The sequence below is a fragment of the Tripterygium wilfordii genome, chromosome 15 (assembly GCF_013401445.1).
Source record: "Tripterygium wilfordii isolate XIE 37 chromosome 15, ASM1340144v1, whole genome shotgun sequence".
NCBI lineage: Eukaryota > Viridiplantae > Streptophyta > Magnoliopsida > Celastrales > Celastraceae > Tripterygium > Tripterygium wilfordii.
The window spans coordinates 776142-795447 of NC_052246.1; the positions used below are offsets into that span (position 1 = coordinate 776142).

Consider the following 19306-nt stretch of genomic DNA (forward strand, 5'->3'; position numbering starts at 1 on the left):
GTATGTACTTTGATCATTGTTGATTGTTTATTTGTAACTTTGTGTTTGGAATTTGGATTTTATGTTTGAAATTAGTATATAGTTATATAGTATATAACTATTAAATTATAATTATTTATTATTTTAATATTTATTAAAAACCCGCGGTTCAACCTCCCTCATAACGGTTGAACCTTGAAACCCTTGACCCTTCAGCCTTGACGGTTCGATGCGCGGGTCGGGTTTAAAAACTATGCGTTAAACTGAAAAGCCTAGTGCCCTAGTAGCTAGCTGAGGAAGTGAGGAAACACAATGTCGTAAGCTTGAATAGGTGAATAGTAATCCAAAAGATTAAGTCTCAGGGACCGTACTACAAAACGTGGCAAGAGACATCAAGGCAGGTTGTGATTTTTGTCCGCTATTCATTTCAATTTTAGTCTCCAAGAAGAAACAGACAGCTAGCAAGTCAAAGAAAACTGCTGTGCTCAAATCTGACTACTTCAACACACTATTCACTGTTCAGTATTCCCTGTCCAGTAGAATCACTTCACAGTGCAACTTGGAGTGTATGTAATCTTATTTGGATAATTTGTCTTCAGTAATTGTGGTAATTTCAATACCCACCTTTTAAAAAAGGTTTAGTATATGTCTGTCTCTAACTTTATTTTTGTTTTAGATAAAAAAAAATATTCATAATTAAAAAGAAAATAGTGTCTGCTCTAGTGGCTCTATATGGTTTGCCTTTCTTGTACATGTTGAGAGAGATTTGGTCTATTGTCTTTCCCATTCAATATGTACTTGTTATGATCACAAGGTGTGTTGCACGATTTACAAAAACTGATGATAAATTGATACACTTGGCATATGATACGGTAGTTATGAAAACTAAATTTATATACTACACAAATTATTGATCAACCAACGTCATATTGGGTGAAAGACTTAAAGTTAAAAAACTCTTAAATAAATCTAATGCAAGTAAATAAGACAAATAAATAAATTATACATCATAATATCTTTGAACAAAAATAGTTTGGTTGATAAGAGACCCATGCACTGCACCATCTAAAATTTCCCTACACGATATGGTACCTCGCTCACATATTCTAAGGGGTTGTGATCTTAAAGTGTTGACGAAGAGATTTCAAACTTAAAATTCATAGATTTCATGAAATGTTGGAACCAACTCGGCCAACCATTAAGTTACACACTTCCTTTCCTTATCTCCGTTTTCCCGGTGTCTGTGATATGAGATACAGTACAAACCACTCAGCTCTCTGCCCCTCTCTCTCTCTCTCTCATTGGGTGGACCAAAATTTATGAAACAACCCAGATTACTCCAATCTCTTCTGCCCTAGTTTTCCTTTTATTTCTTCCTCTCTGAGGGCTTCACAGGAAATAATGATATATGATTTAGACGAGAAGTTCAATCCCCTTTTAGGGTTTATAACATCAATATAAATGTAGGTGAATTGTGTCATCTCTCTCTGTGGCAATCGATCTGTTTCTTTTAGGGTTTCTCTGATACAAATCCATACAGGAAAAGTACCACAGGATCCAGATCCTGGTTCTCTCTCTCTCCCCTAGGGTTTCTCCTTGTCGTTTGAGACTGAATCCGCTTTTTAGGGTTTTTCTTCTTTCATTTTTTTTTAAAAAAATTTATATTGAAGATGGGCCCTGGATAGAGGTTGAACAGCTGACCCTAATTGGCTATCAGACCTTTACCAATTTGCATAACCTAGCTAGTGTTGCATTTAGGTTTAGCTCCAGTTTCTCTCTTTCTCCTATACAATCCGTACATTCAAACCCTATTTTTTGGCACAAAACAATCCATCCAGTGCAATCAATGGAAGCATAACATTACACACAGAAATTAATATTGATAAAGAAGTCTCATAAGGTCATCGGGTAAGAAAGACATAGCGGCCCAAGCCCAACTGAATGTGGACACATGGAGTTTGATCACCATGTTTATGGTTACGAGAATGAGATTACCAAAACATAGCAGGTCCAGGCCTCAATAGCTAGGTAGCTAGTACTAGTATATTATCCTCAACAGTCGAGAAATATCTTTCGATCAATGTTTGACTCTTTTGTGGCAGGAGCTGCAAATACGTCGCCCCTTGCTTTTACACATGTTTTTTGCTTTCTATTGACTGTTATTATTAAAATCAAAGGTTCAAACTGATCTAGATTGTTAACCTATTAAATACGCTGGATCATCACTTAAGATATTATTCTTTGAGTGGCCTTCTTGAGAGGCATGTTTCCTAAACGGCAATCCTACTAATGAGGAAGTAGAAGAGTTCTAGAGCTGTGCTTAAGCAGGCAAGTAGAGAGAGCTCTTTATTAGCTAAAATCATTCCCCAACTGAAGATGGTGGGGCTCCTCAACTTTCCCATGATTTTGATTGCTCATTATGCATGATTGGAAAATTATATTCACACCCCATGCTGTTAAACGGTACCACAAAAAGGTCAGTTGCTTCCACTATTTCTTCTCTTCTTACATATATCCCTTGAATTGAATTCAGCTTCTGTCTCTACCATTTTACAATTGGATAAAAAATCATATTATAGAAACATTGATGTTATTTTCCATGATAGCTAGCAAAGTATGCAAAGCTTCAATTTCTCAACACAACTTGTAGAATCCTAAAGGAAGGGTGTAGAGTCTACATAACTTCAGTTTATGCTACCAATTAAAGCACGTTTTATTGTGAAATGAGTAGAACTAAAAGCCCCAATAAAAAAGGTAATAGGCATCACAAACCAAATAAATGTTTGCATCCAATCACTCCCTTAGAAAATTAGAAAAAGACTAGAATACTTGAGAAGATCTGGCTCTTACATGACTCTAAAATAGTATGAGTAAGATGGAATGGAAATTTTAATTAGGAAGCAAAAGAAGGAATTCACTTTCATTTGGGTTTCTTTTATTTGTTTCAATCGCCTATGTACTCTAAGCATCCATGTGGGAAAAACTAACCAAATATCAGTGCATCTAATCAAACCATGAAATAAAGGTCATTTAAATGCTAAATTGTTATACAAATCAGCAGCACATATTTGTAATTTGTCCAATACTTTCAGTTTAAGCTCCATGAATCAGAACCTCGGTTTATGGTGCATTAGAGTTTCATAAGACTTCTAGATCAAGAACTACTTCAAGGTACTCATCAAGTTCAGTTGTTCACCATGAACAATGACTCTTGAAATCATATTTAGAATTGCTGCAGCCCCTTAATTTGATTCCTTTATAAGTACCAGCAAAACACTTTTTTAGCCATTATAGTATAGATTAGCTGCTCATGCTGTGAATCTTAGATGACTAAATACCCAGTGATGTAACTGTATAAGCTAGTTAGGGCTTTAAGTACTCCTCTTATTGTCACAATGACCATGATAAAGCTTGAGATGTGATCAACTATATCTATTTATACAGAAAATAAAACATATTTATATACAGATAATGATACAGGTAATGAGATTATTGATATGTCCTCCCCTTTTAGTTTCTAGCTTATCATGCTTTATCTGATAAATTTTCAAATACAGCTAGATAATGAGATCATTGATGTGTTGAAATATGTGTCACACACTCACACTAACAAGAGGTGGAGTCTATGGACTTTATGGAAAAAATTTCTTCAATGTGGATCGTGCATCACTAAGTGTCTCTTCAATCACTCCCTAAAAGTTTTATGTGAATACATACATTGAATTTTACAAAGGAATCGATGTGATATACCTCAAAAGCTACAGAAATTGAATAACAAGCACACATTGGTTTTAAGGAATTAATCAAATCATAAATAGGATATTATTAGAAAATCAATAACAGATATTATTTATAAAACAACTTGACAATCATTGACAAATAGTTCACCAAAAGAAACATCCAGAATACATAATATGCTAGCAGAAAGTAATTGAAGGCCATACATACACACAGGAATAATTGTTCCTCTCCTAGCTTCAGTATAGATTCACATTGTTGTAGGAGTCCCATGGCTTGCCGAAGAACTGAAAGTCTGTGGATTGATTCTGCCGCATTAAATATTCAAAACAACTATTACATACTTGGTTTTGTTTACATATATATGCATTATGTATCATAACCATGAATATTCATATATAGAAATTAAGTTGTTTGTGCTTACCTGTTGAGGAATACTAGTTGTATTACTAGTACTAGTGTGAGGCAGATAACCAAAATTAGAAGGACCAGTAAAGTTCCAGTACTTGTCCATAATCACTGAAGAATTATTATCAACCATGTCTTCGTGAGTAGTAGTAGCAGTAGTATTCTCTTGTTGGTCATGATAGCTAGGCTTCTCTACCTCCATTGAAGGATTGTTATTGTGACGGGAAGAAGAATCCGAGGCCTCGAAGGGACTCCGTGAGCTTAATCGACTCAATTGATCATGATGATCACATAGTTTCATTCTTGCTCTTTCTCTTGCTCTTGCTCTTGCCTTCTCCCTTGACTCCTTAACGAGAGGGCCTCCGCGAAATGCATTCTTCCGCGAAATGCTGCTTAACCTACCTTTCTTCTTCATACCAATTGAACTCTCTTTAGGCTCAATACTATTGATTTGAGACACCACTTCACACTCTGAATTAGTGGCTGATGAAGCACTCTTTGCAGCATTATTAACAGTACTGCAGCTCATGTTGGGGAGACTGGATGCGAGTTTCTTGATTTCGGCGTTTGCTTGTGTCAATAACCATTCAATCGTTTTACTTGCCTTATCATAGCCTAGCTTGTCTTGTAGATCAAAGAATTCTGTTGCAACTTTGAGAGACAATCTCATTCTCCGATCTCTCGGTCCTTGAGCCGTGTTGATCTTGCTATGCCTATCTTTCTTCCCTGACTTCTTCCCTCCTGCTATTGTTGTTGTTGATACCTTCTTCATCTTGGTATCCTTGCTGTTTCTTTTCTCAATACTAGTACTCTCTTCACCACGAAAATCGGTCACTGAGTCATCGGTGCCTTTCATGGGTTGTGGGCTGTAGAAATTAAAAACATCATGGTTTTCAAGGAATTCTAATTCATAGTGAAGTAAGGGAGAGGGCAAATGTAGGAAATTAGGAGGGTATTGTTCATCTAAGTATTGTTTTGAACTATTTGGGTTAATGGTGTAATTATGGAAGGGAGTGAGAGAGATGGGGTTGATGTCACTGTAAGAGATAAAGTCATTGCCATTGTAATTGCTTGAAGGAATCATTTGAGGATCTTGATTGCAATGGTTGGAAAACCCTAACAGATCACTCGAGAATGACATGGATTGGAAGGACTAGTTGCACCAATTTCGTCTTTTACACAATTTCAATTCTCCCTGCAATTGTGACAACCATGAGAAAGACATACAACCAAAACTACATAGAAAGAAATTATGGGTTTCCTTTTTCTTTTCGTTTTTTGTGGGAGTGGGCGTGTGCTTTGTGGGATATTTGAAAGTGAGAGAGCATCTAGCCACTACTACCTCCCTCAATATAGAAATAGGACTAGATATTTCTGTATAGAGAGTTTGAGGAAGACAGACCAGGCTGGAAGTTTTAGTAGTAGATACTACATATAGCAATGGAGGTTTGAGGAGTCAAAAGTGTTGGGAAATTAACATGGAAGGATTTATTGGGGACACACACACAAGAGAGGGTCATCATCATCATTTTTCTCTCAAGAAGAAAAAGTTAGTTGTTTTTGTGGGTTAGAACATGAAAAAGAAAGCTCAACAAGAGATATTGTGAGTGGTACAAAGACTTTTGAACAAGTGTTTGTGTTGTGCCACTTGGCCCACTTCACATGGTGCCTCTTTTAAGACCCCAACAAAAGCAAGTTCCATGGACTCCATTTTGAAAGAAAAATTAATGGATGTGGGTGATTAAGGTTATGTTCTTCACCAAGTATGTACACGTGGCCTAATCTTAACCACAGAAAGGGTGGCAATTATTTGACTCAAAGGGTGCACACACATATATATATTATACACACACACATTGTCAATGCTTTCCTTTGACTGTGTTGTTAATCTCTCACTCTCTCCACTCTCTCACTCAATGTCACTTTCGCTCAAAAGAGAGGAATTGCTATCCATCTCTCTCTCTCTTGCTTGCTCGCTTTCTATCAAGTCTTATTAAGTCTTTATGTGTCATGAGAATGTTGTATGGTTCCCTCCCATGCGTGCTTATCTGTTTTTTTTTTAGCTTTTACTTAGATACCCTAAAAAGCTCTCTCTCTCTCTCTCGCACAAATACTTTCATGAGACACACATATAGACTGTAAAGATAATTACATCAATACATCCACAGTTACACACACATGTTTACAAATACACTCATTGTCAACACAAGGGTTGGGGTGCTTGCTTGTATACCTCTAGTAATTAACCCTAAACCATTCACCTATACATACATATATATAAACTCTTGTCTTGTCTTCTTTCTTTTTTTTTCCTTTTTCCCTCAGGGTCTTGTCTTTTTTATTTAAAAAAGACAGTAGTATTACTAGTCCATTCCACAAAATGAAAGGCATAGTGAACACTACTATTCTTTCCTACTCCGTGTGGTAGCTTTGTTTTTTTCCATTTATACATGCCGTCTATTCCAGTCACTCAAACCACAATAATCTCTCTCTTTCTCTCTCTATAGCTGATAAGCCTGACCTCAATAGACTGGCATAATTAGGAGGACCACATGAAATGGAGAGTGAGTGAGAGAGAGAGAGAGAGAGAGAGAGAGAGAGAGGTGTCTATCTATATAGCTAGGTTGTTCTCATGTTGCTTTCAAAGATTATAGATGCGATAACTATGAAATCCAAAAGAGACTGCTTTTCAATTCAAACCCTAAAAAAAGTCACCGAGAGTGATATTTTGAGTGCTTTCTTTCATTTCCCTGACGTTGTCTGTACCCTAAAGAACCCACCCCCATTTGTGGTCATCATCAATAAATTATCCTAGCTAGCTTTCAATCTACATGCATGTACCTTCACTAATGTCCAATATATATTTATTTACCGCTCTATATATATCAACTTCTTTTTGAATCTTGATGCCTTCCACAGATGCATTACTTTTGAACATACCAATAGGGGAAGAACAATTTTCCATATGACGCAAGAACTCTTTTTTTTTTTTTTTGTAACAAATGCATATATATGTGTGGTACTAAAGGACAATAATTTCCCTAGATATGTACTTTTTTTTATATGCAATGGATATTGGGATCAAAGGCAATAATTGCAAGAAAAATTCCAATGGCATCAATACATCTGTATCTCCAAATATATTAGTCGTAGTCGGATAATAAATGGTGATCTTATGAAATAAGCAGCTTTGTAGCTATCTATCTTCTTAAGTGTTATAATAAACCGATTACTATTCACTCCGTAAATACAAATTCAAATTCTCATACGGTATAATTAAAATGAATATACATTATCAAAAAATACAATAACTATCTCTATTTCCTCGCAATCAAAGAATTATGCATGCTTTGACTTTGATTTATCCCATAACAAAGGTAACCAGTCCCACACTATAGCCGGCCGGAATAAAGGAGGGTTAAGGGCACCTTAATTCGTAGGTAGCGTAAAATTAACTTTATCAAATTGTATCAAGCTAACCCACTAAAAAAAGAAATTCAAACCCAACCCCATATAATTTGGAACAAAGGTCAGACAATGACCACATATATTTGAAAGTTATATATATGGTAATTTTCTCCATTAACTGTCTATTTCTCTTGAAAAATATCTTTGTGGTTCATGATTCCCAACCAGGCATATGTTCAAAAGGACCCTAAATGGTGTGGGCCAAGACTGGACCTACTCATTAGGACACCATAAACCACTGTCACATTGTTGCAGGAAAGGATAATTAATTACAGCTGTTTTTAAGGTTATATACCTACATATATTTATATAAAAATATCACAATAATTAATCTATAGATATTGAAAAAGGAAATATGTGAACAAAGGGTAGTTAACCGTTAATTCGGACTAAATCTATACATAGCTAGCTAGGTTGTCAACATTAGAAAATATCAATTAGTTAGTACCTGTTTGGTTGATGTGCTTTTGTTTGAATTTTTTGATCCCATGTGTTAATTTCTTGTCTCAGTGAAAACAAATCAGATTTCTTTAGTTGATGGAAACTGCTATAATTGTTCTATCTTTTGTTAGGATCGATTGATTCGATTGTCCATAAAGTTTTTTATAGCATTGTAATCATTTTAATTACTGTGGTTGATGATGCTAACATGAGAGGAGCCATATAATCCATACTTTAAACACTATAATATCAATTAAATTCTAAATGGTTGGCTAATTACCCAAATGAATTATTCATTGACCATATTTCCTTTATTTATAATTGGGGATTTCTTTCTTTTTCGCTTGATCATTAACAAAATGTTTCAGACCTTCAGAGATTTGATCGTACCAACACTAATACACCGACTCACATAATTGCTCCTTTTTAATGCGTTTCATGGTCAAGGTATGCTTCCCTGTTATGTTCATGGTGAAATTATATATATACGTCCAAAGCCAATTTTGGGACCATTATTGAACTTCACTCATAAGTCTAACCCAGTACAGTACTAGTTTTCTGCAAAAGCCTGACATGAATGCTATGTGAAGATAATGTAAACAATGGACTCACTAGAACACTATAAAACCATATATATATATCACGAATAGGAGGAAAAAATAGAGATTAAAAATATGTTGCTTTAACATATCTGCCTTAAGCCATTTGTACATTTATGGTTGCATATATGCATGTCCTCTCAATAAAGCAATTCTTACATTTCCCTTGAAAATATTTGTCTTTTCCTTTGGTCTCTTCTGGTGTGGTCAGATAATGCATATGTTGTAGTACTACTACTGTCTGTTTCTTGGGTTGTAATTTTGTGAACAACATATATATATTCACTATCAAAACAAAAACAACAAAAAAGGAAAAAAAAAAGAAAAAAGAAAAAAGAAGGAAGATAGGATAATGTTGTCACGAAGTGTCTTGAACAAGGAATCAAATCCCCCCACACATATAGGAGAAAGGAGTAGTACTCTTTTTTACACAAAAGGAGTAGTACTAAAAGAGATAACGAAACAAATACTTTAAATGTTTTTGAAGAATCTTTATGTAAATGGAATTTGCTAATTAAGTGCACGCTATGTCAAGATTAATATCTTCACGCTATGTCAAGATTAATATCTTACCTAACTCAATCGAGTGATATATATATAAAAGTCTTAATTGCACCTCTCATATAAGGACGCATTTTTTAACCCTAATAACAAATACCTTAAGAGTGTGTTTGGATTAAGGGATTTGGAGGGGAGGAAAGGGAAAGGAAGGGAAATAGAGTTTCCTTCCAATTCCCTTATTTAGATAGTTTATTAAAAATTAAGGGGAGGGATTTGAGGGGATTTGGGAGGAAGATTTCATTAAATTTTTGTTAAAATTCTTTCTCTCCAAAATTGAGTTATTTGGAGGGAAGAGATTACTAATTAAGTCATTTGTAAGTTAAATATCTATTTTACCCTTGTACATAATATTTTAACATAATAATAAGGCTAAATTAGTAAATTAAACAAATTTTCTTTCATTCTTTTTTTTTATCTATCCAAACATAGGAGAGAGAAAAATAGTCCCCTTCCCCCCCAAATCCCTCAATCCAAAGACACTCTAAATGTTTTTGGAGAATATGCCATATGGATGGAATTTGCTAATTAAGTGCATGCTATGTCAAGACTAATATCTTATATAACTCAACCGAGTGGTATATATGTAAAAGGTGGTATATATGTAAAAGCCTTAATTGCACCTCTCACATAAGGATGCATTTTTTAGGTCTAATAACCAATGGCAACGGCCAGTTAAGAACAAATTTGTGTGGGCCCGTGATCCAAAACGGACAATATCCTTGATGTGTTTGAACTTGGATTTTCAATAGGCTACACTATAACCTCAATAATTAATTAATCAACATTTCACGTCTCCAATCCTAATATTTTAAATATATAATTTTCATAAATATTATAGAGCAAAAAGAGTTGTTTTGGACAATTTGTTTTACCTAAGAGTATTTACATAAAATTTATCAAAAAAAAGAGAGTATTTACATAAACATAAAATGATTGAAAATCATGCTTTTAGGTAGAAATCATGTTTAACTAATATGGTGTTCAATAACTAACTTGCTAAAAAAAGGGTAGTAAGAAAATATATTTGAAAATTTACGTCAGACTGTAGGTCCTAAAGGGGGCAATAAAAACTATTTGGGCCATGGTTGAGGGTGCAGCCCATATAATACCAATCTCTTTATGGGCCTTCGCCGCCCATATGTAGAATATATAAATATAGTCTAAATGTCTAATATTAATATAGGGACAATTGGGAGTAAAAACACTTTTGACAACTTAATTGTAAAAAGGTCATGAACATTTTTAAAATTGTAAAAAAGTACAATTTAAGGGTAATGTGGTCAACTGACTTAAGATATTTTTTAATTTATACCTACAATACCCTTCTTCTTCTTCTTCTTCTTCTCCCTCCAACTATCTAACTCTAGTGTGTCATCTCTTTCTCTTATTCTTCTCTACTAAAAGTTATCTCATTCTTTCTCTCCTCCTCCTCCTTCTTCTTCTTCTTCTTCTTCTTCTTCTTCTGGTTCTCAATTTGAATTTGTTCTTCGTTGCATTCTTCTCCGTTTTTGGCCGAGTTTCTCCTCTCTTCATCGCCTTCTTCGTCGTTGCTCAATCTGGACTGCGTCGAGTTGATCTGCTTCGTTTTTGACAGATCTTGACTATGCTTCGTTGTTCAATATGAGTTGTGCTTCATTTTTTTGCAGATCTGGACTCTGATTCGTTTTTTGCAGAGATGTATCACTATAGTATTAATATAGTATCACTATAGTATCATCAGCACCAAAAAACCACTAAAATGATACAATTAAACCAGTATGCATACTTCATCTTCCTAATTACTTTTCCTTTCTTGATTTTATTTTCTTGGTTACCTCTCTTGTTCGTTTTGGAAAAACATTTACAAGTGCAGAGATGTATCACTATAGTATCACGAACACCAAAAATTCATTAAAATGATATAATTGAACCTGTATGCATACTTTTTCTTCCTAATTACTTTTTCTTTCTTGGTTTTCTTTTCTTAGTTTGTACATCTCTTGCTCGTTTTGGAAAAACATTTACAGCTGCAGAGATGTATCACTATAGTATCACCAACACCAAAAATCCACTAAAATGACATAATTAAACTAGAAAGACATGTAATGCAATCAAATTTACATTCTAACATTTATATCATCATTTTATGAGCAAAAGATATAAATTGAACATTAAATTGGATCTTCTATTTAAAAGTATCACTATTGTATCACAATTCGTGGAGAGAGAAAATCAAATTTGAGGTTATTTTGGTAAAAGATTATCCCAGTGTACTTTTTTAAAAAGATGTTTTAGTGATTGCACTTTTTTACAATTAAGTATAATCTAGTGTACCGGCCTCCAAAAGTCCCATTAATATATTATAGAGAGAGTAGGGCCAGTGGGCTCCGTAAATAGAAGTTTAGGGTCCAATGGGCTCGCCCCAAGGTCTGCCTTGAATTCATGATTTCATGGTATATCACTATATCTTATCTCCCCCCACCATTCTCTTCCGCCAGTAAAGGTCTAAAAGCATGTCCAATGTACACTTGATAACACATTTTCAAGTGTTGAAAAGTGAACTTTATGGAAAATTTAGAGTGTTAGAGTTCTACAATGGAAGAAAATGAACACTTGAAAACACATTTTTTTGATAATGACACTTGAAATATAGGTTGTTGTTAAAAATGACACTTGAAATATGAAGTATGTATATAGTTGATGAATAGTGAAGAGATGATGAAAAGGAAGAAAGAGATGATGAAAAGGAAGATATAGGTGATGAAAAAGAAGAGAGAGATGATGAAAAGTAAGAAAGAGATGATAAAAAGTAAGAGAGAAAATAAATAAGATAAGTATGAAGTGTTGAAAAGTAGTAAGTGTTGATGAATAGTGTATATTGTGGGACCCACATAATATAATAATTTGGGCCATGATTGGGGGTCCGACCCACACAATATGCAGCTTTTTCTGGGCATACGTGTCCGAGGTCCCAACTGCTCCGGATAGAGGAGTGTAGGGTCCCGCTGGCTCGGCCCAACGTACCCCTTCCAGCCTGGTTTATCTCCACACCATTGTGTTCCTTTCCCGCTATTACCAAGGGAGCATGAGTTATATGGTAAGTATTCAATATCGATGCACACAAATCGGAGACTCCAAAAGGTCAATTGGCCGCTGATTTCTATTTTCTATCCCAAGAAATTGCAGAGTCTAAGAGAAACGAAGAAGAGACGAGCTCCCAGATCGGCACTGCCGATGGCGTCGAGTTCTCCGAAGGATTCATCGATATCGGTCGTGGTTGACAAAACTCCACAATGTTTAGAAACTGCAACAAGAAACGCATATCCGGTTCGTCCGTGAGATCGACGTCTGGGAAAACCCTAATCTCAGTTGCGGGACGAACTGAGGAGAAATCTCCTCGATCAGATCGACGTCTCCCGAAACCATAGCGGCGTCCATCTATTTATGTCTTCTACACGAAGTAACCGCAAAAAGTGAGAAGAAGAGAAGCTCTCGCTGTCGACTCTGCCGATGACGTCCTCTAGTTCTCCGAAGGAGTCATTGACATCGGTCGTGCTTGACAAGTCTCTCTTCTTTTTTAAAAACGACAACTGCTGCAAGGAGAAACGCACCTGCCATCCGTCCACGAGTCGACTTCTCGCAAAACCCTAACCTCTGTCTCGAAGGCGCGACATCTGAGGAGAAATCTCATCGATCAGTTGCACGTTGAGGTCCTCAAGGACGAGGCCTCCCTCCCTCTTGTTCAAACTTTTGAAGGTACTTTTCTCTCTATAATTACATATCAATAGAACTTTTTGACATGGCTGATCAACAATTTCTGAAGTGTTTGTGTTGCGGTGTGGTCCTCCTTCTCCTTCAGGCAGGTTGTGTAGCATGATGTCTTTTATCACCATTAATTTATATACATTCAACATTAGATCTCCCTCTTTGAAAGACCCTTGCTATGAATAAAATGTTACATCAACTATTACATTCCCTAAAATCTCTATGTCAATCATGAAAGTGATGTTATCTTGTAATAAACTTTTGCTAATGAATTGATTTTTTGACCCTGTGAAGTTGTATGTCTTATCAGATTAATCAATTAGGGAAGGACCAAGATGTTGTTGCCCAAACACAAGCTATTGCAGCATTGGAAGTTCAATCTCAGATTTCGTTTTCTATTGTTAATGCTCTAAATAATATCCTCTGTGATTCCAAGGTTAGGATTTCGGGATTTATTTGATATTGATTTATGTGTCTGGAACATTGTGATTATCTGCATTCTTCTCTGTTGTTAAGGCCCTCTGGAGAGTTCGATCGAGGCACTGTTTGCACTGGCTAACACTGCATCTGAGGTATTATATCTTTGTTACATTATTCATTCCAAAATATTTCTTTGTTTTCAGCATTGTGCACAAATAAAACTCCGTTAGTGGTGATTATGAACCCCAGAATTAATATTGTTTAGTCCATTACAAGTTAATAATTACTCATTTACAATTTCCTAACAGAGAGAGATTTTCTCCATTTAGCGGTGGCATCATAAATTTGATTGGTGTTTGTAATTTGAATTTGGGCAACATGTTTGTTAAGATTATTTTTTGTTCAACTAGTCAATGCTCCAAGTTGTTATATACATGTTACTTTTTCGATTCTGCCCCTCTCCAAATGAGTGCTGTTCCCTGTTGTTTGCACGGGAAACTGGGTTTATCTTTTGAGCACAATTTAAATGACACTGACACTTGCTGCCTAATGCTCATATTTTCTGGCTCATTTGTAATATCTGCTGTTGCAGAGCCTAATTTGTGACTGTGAACTTGTCACTCACTCTCTTATGTGTCTCTCACATTCGTGTATGTTGTCACCTAGGTTCTCCTTTTTTTTTCCCTAATTAAAGCTTTCACTTAAAAAGTTTTGTGTGGAGCAAGTTATGTCAGTGAAACTCAAATCCACAGATTTATTCATCAAAAGATCATATGTTATTTGGATAGAATCTACTGTAACTGTAATGTCTCTAAGACATGAATCCATCAACAAATCTCTAAATCTAAATATCTATTGTTTGTTGCCTTTACATCCTCATAAACACCAAACCTTGTATTAAAGTCTTAGAATGACTGTTTGGTGTAAACTACGTTTTCCAGTGTGACCATGAATTTACCTCGTCATCTGCTTTTAAGTTTTAACCAAGTGCTTCTTTACAATGTTGATTTCAAACAATTGTACACTTTATTCAACTGTCAGTCATGTAGCATGGCGGGCACTCCTCCAAAGTTGTTGTTGCTTTTTTTTTTTGGCAGATGTTAGTTAGTTCCTTTTATGGTCATCAGATTGAGAAATTGTTGATAATCTCCTTCTATATTGCTGAAGGCCATGGAATTCTGGTCTAAGTTTCTCTCTCTTTATTTTATTTTCCTTCTTTTTCCCTGTTGGCCATTAAGGATAAACATATTCAAGCGACTTCTTTGGCAGCCTCTGATATGATCTAGGAAGCACGGACACGGACATGGGACAAGACACGGACACTCCGACACGGGAATTTCAAAATTTTTAGGACACGGACACGGCAAGGACACGCTACATGAATAATATAATTTATAAATTAGTTATATAGAAAATTAATATAGAAAAATATTTTTGAATATGGTAATGTTTGATTTTAATAAATACACTTTGAATACAATTTTACTATATTTAAAACAAAGTAACATAAACAAATATTTTTGAATAGGGTAATGTTTGATTTTGATAAATATACTTTTGAATCCTACTTGACTATATAGTTACTAGTTTTATTTGTTTTTTCAAATTATAAAAGAATAAACAAATAAAAAAAATAAATGCGGGGACACATGGGCCCCTCAATTATATAAACAAGAGCTTTCTTCCTTTTTTGAAATGTATAAACAGAAGCTTCTTTATAGGGAGGCGCATACAGTTATCAAAAAGGGTGTTTATGTGTGTCTCAAAAGGTGCTTATGTTTTATGTTTGTCTCAATGTGGGGACACATGGTCCATCCATCTCTGACAGGAGGATAAAGCAAGATGTAAGGAAATAAGGGACATGGTGTGTCCATGCCGTATCCTTTAATTAAAAGTAAGATAAAAATTGGACATGGTCCGGACACGTGTCCAGGCCGTGTCCGTGTCCGACAAGTGTCCGACATTGGTACGCCTTCATTTGGGAAGTGTCCGTGCTTCCTAGGATATGATTGACACATATTAAAAAAAGGAGCAGTATATGGGTGATTTTTAAACTTGTTATTGAGAAGCCTTTCAACCACATCAATTGGGAGTTGTTTATCTATCGCTTGAGGAGGACGGGCTTTGGTGAAAGATAGACCAAATGGATTAGGAGCGCATCCTTCACCTTCTTTTTTGTTCTTCATCATTGGGAAGTCCTCTTAAGTTCTTCACTTAACAAGGGTCCTAAGACAAGGTCTCAATTCTTGTGATGGGGTTTATGGGGAAAATTGATCATGAAGGCCAGAGAGCAAGTTATCTATAAGGTCTCAGTTCTCTTAGCGGACAATTCCATTATTGTCTGTGGGGCTGAAAGATGTCAACTGCTCTATTTGAGATCCACTCTTTTTTGTCTTTTAAACATGTCATCATAACCATAAGTAATGGAGTGAATCAAGATTGCTGGCAAGAATAATGGACTGTAAATGAGTGTGCTTCCAATGACTTGACTTTCAGATTTTATAACTATTTTGAACTTGATTGTTTTGTCTGTTTTAACAAGATGTTTTTGCCAGTCTCCTCCTCTTCTTTCCTGGTTTTCAAGGATTAGGCTGTAGCTTTAACAAAGACATGACTTTTGCAATAATTGATGTCAAATTGCATCGATGACTTGCAATTTGACTGGTGTAGTTCACTTTTAACATTTGGATATAAAGGTTTGGTATAATACTTGGTAACTGATTGATTGTCCAAAACTTCTTGTATTGAAAGCACCAGACTGTTGCTTGGTTTCACAATCACAATTTTTTCGGTCTCTTAAAAAACTGATAGGGATGACAGTCAATCGAAGATGCTGGAGTGCTTGAACTTGATTGTTTGTTGAAGTGTTGGAAAGATAAGTGAACTTTTATAACCCCCTCAAGCTCTACTCTTAAAGACCCTAGACTTCCACAATTTTACTCAGTTTATTACTCCTTTAATTCATGAACTTGTTTTACTTTTTGGTATGTTGAGTTCTATATCCAGTTGATAAACTTTCTCTCTTAGCTATCAGTAAGATAGCTGGAACTTTATGCATCCAATTGTTTCTTTGGGCTATATTTAACATAAAAACTTTCTTAGCATATCCCCTGCGTGCTGTGGGTAGCATGGTCCTATTTGGGACAGTTTCTGAAATTCCACTCTGTACAATATATGTAAAGATCTAGGATAATGATACTTTTACTGATGCTTATGAATTATGCATCATGCAAAATGAGGATTTTTCTTTGGTTTCGGTGCACATGTGCATGATGCATTCCATGATTCCATGCTTGTGTATGTGTTGGGTTGAGCATATGGTGAAAGTAACTTTGGAGAATGTATGTGTTTCATCTTCATATTAATTTCTTATTTAGGTACTTGCTATAGAGTTAAGATTATAGCTTGGTGATATTTACTTTTGCAAGCAAAGCTCAGGTTAAGTAAATGCCATTTTCAACATAAAACCAATCATGATAACATGGTTTCTTTGATTGGTTTTCAACCTCTTTCCTTTGCATCTTTGTGATTGCTTTTTTTTTTTCCCCTTTCTTTTGTACATGGGGGATTGGGCAGTATCACCTTGATGCGTTTTACCTTCTCAAAAAAACAAGTAATGCTAAACGATGATTGGTAAATAATGATTTCGACGATAGCTAATTAATCAATTTATTGCAGATCAGAAAAGTTTTCCTTTGTTTATCTTTTGGTCACCTGTTCATAAACTAACGGGCTCATTATTTGTCAAATACAGATACAGATACAAGCATTCTAGGCCTAGCCAGTGGTGGATGAAGCTGAACTTCATCTGCTTAGGGTCATCTTGAGATTCTAACAAAGAGAAATTTCTTAGTAAGTGCTTTCTCTGCTTCATACTCTGTTCTGAAACCCTCAAGTTAGAATGAGTATGTAATATCAGTTGATTTATTTTAGTACCACACTCATGTTCTTTAGGACTTCTAGCCAGAAACTATGTAGATGTATCTAGCAAGCTCGGAAAAATTAACAAATATTATGACAAATAGTATTATATAGCTGACAATGCATCCTTTAGTGCTAGTTACATACTATCACACTCCTAATCTCACTTCCCCCTGGCCCAACCGATTTGCCAGAAGCCTACCCACTGGTGTTTTAAGGTTTTCATGCATGTTTTGGATCAATGATGCACATGACATATGCACAAGTTTACTTACGTAGCAGTTATGTAGCATACGTACCCTTCTGTCTTCTGAATCTGATTTTCAGCATATGGCTCTTTGCATCCTCAAATTTTCTTACTTACGTATTTAAATGCCGTATACACATTATCTTTTTTATTTTTATTTTTTATTTTCTTGCGTGGACAATTTGTTATGACATTCAACTTCAGGCATCGTTGGTTTTATAGAAAATTTCATTTGTGTTTATCATATAGGGAAATATGATAAAGAGAGATACTTTTAGGAGAAGACAATTAAATTCAGTAATTAGAACATGGAAGTTACATTAATTTGCGCCCCTACTTGAACCTTTGTTTAATTTCTAAATGCTTTTCTCATCATGACTCGAGGTTGGTAGGTTGTAGCAACATTTGGCAAACGCGAGTTTGCATCATTAAATTTACTTAGTTGAGTAAGTAATTGCATTTTACTTTTTCTTTAGTGTGATTTTCAGGATATTACAACATGTTCCACAAATAGCTGCTTGCTTGCTGTGATTGCATGTACTATAGCAGGTCAGTTTATTGTGGGGGAACTAATGCGCTTTTTATCAAAATAATCTAAGGAAAATCAAGAACCAATAATAACAAATACCAATAATAAGTACTAAAATCCAAGTCTTCAATTAGAAGATCCAACTCTAGTCTCTGTATGACCTCATTTTCATTGTTGTAGACCAAACTGAAGTAGCAATTGCCCGTCTAATTTAGGTGCATCTTAGTTGCCCGCTGGACCCATATCAATGGGACAAACAAATAAATGGAAGAGGCCGCAATCCAATTACATGGTCCTGGTTTTGGGCATTAAGTGCAATTAAGACAATATAGCCCAAAGTCCTAATATCGATGGTCGAAACCCAAATATATGCGCCCGTTATGAAAGCGGCTATAAAGATATATTGGGTCTTGAGGCCAATTGGGCGAATATGTTTGGGCCCAATTTAGAAGGCTCAAAGGTCTAATATCGATGGGCAAAACCGAATTATAAGGGCCCATGATGAAATATAGCTTTGTTGGGCTAAATCCACTGAACCAATATGGTTGGGGCCTGGTCCAATAAAGCAAGCCCAAAGAGACGGGCCGAAACCCAATTCTACGGGCCCATTATGCAATATAATGGGCCTGGTCAGGTATATTGGGTCGATGTGTTTTGGGCTGGGCCAAATAAAGCAGGCCCAAAGGGATGGGCTGACCCAATTCTATGGGCCCATTATGAAATATAGCAGGCCTAATATGTTTTGGGCCCAAGGCCCAAAGGCCTAATATTGATGGGCCGAAGCTCAATTCTATGGGCCCAGATATTGGCGGGCCTCGCAAGTTTGTTGGGCCGTAAAACGAATTGGGCCAATGTGTTTTGGGCCATACTGAATAAAGCAGGCCCAAAGGGATGGGCCTAATGCTTTTTGGGCCAAAGGCCCAAGGCCGCCTTATATTGATGGGCCGAAACCCAATTCTATCGGTCAATGATCCAATATAGCGGGCCTGGTCAGGTTTGTTGGGCCTTTAAAGTTAAACAAATTGGGCCAATGTGTTTTGTGCCCGGCCGAATAAAGCAGGCCCAAATGGTTGGGCTGAAAATCAATTCCATGGGCCTAACATGCATTATAGCGGGCCGGTTAGGTTTGTTGGTCCTTAAATCCAATAGGGCCTAAGTGTTTTGGGCCAAAAGGCTCAACAAAGATGGCCCAAATGCCTGATATAGATGGGCCGAAACCCAATTCCATGGGCCCTTGATGAAATATAACGG

The 19306-nt window shown here is 35.9% G+C and overlaps 2 protein-coding genes across 4 annotated transcripts; one reads left to right on the forward strand and one right to left on the reverse strand.

Annotated features, from left to right (window-relative positions):
- Positions 1-3804: 3804 nt before the first annotated feature.
- On the reverse strand, positions 3805-5702 carry LOC120016522 (transcription factor DICHOTOMA). The gene is made up of 2 exons (XM_038869335.1): positions 4142-5702; positions 3805-4025 (listed from the first exon to the last, which is right to left on the reverse strand). Exons 1-2 carry the CDS (start codon positions 5264-5266, stop codon positions 3957-3959), a joined length of 1194 nt encoding a protein of 397 aa, XP_038725263.1. The 5' UTR covers positions 5267-5702; the 3' UTR covers positions 3805-3956.
- A 6472-nt stretch (positions 5703-12174) lies between these two features.
- LOC120016138 (transcription initiation factor TFIID subunit 2-like) lies at positions 12175-17417 on the forward strand. Of its 3 annotated transcripts, XM_038868759.1 has the most exons (5): positions 12175-12929; positions 13233-13374; positions 13455-13510; positions 16919-16971; positions 17113-17417. In XM_038868759.1, exons 2-5 carry the CDS (start codon positions 13237-13239, stop codon positions 17151-17153), a joined length of 288 nt encoding a protein of 95 aa, XP_038724687.1. In that variant the 5' UTR covers positions 12175-12929; positions 13233-13236; the 3' UTR covers positions 17154-17417. The 3 variants fall into 3 exon arrangements, 2 of the variants coding, with proteins under 2 accessions (XP_038724687.1, XP_038724688.1); XM_038868760.1 differs by lacking the exon at positions 16919-16971 and having other exon boundaries at positions 12179-12929; XR_005471898.1 differs by lacking the exon at positions 16919-16971 and having other exon boundaries at positions 12184-12929; positions 13249-13374.
- Positions 17418-19306: the final 1889 nt, after the last annotated feature.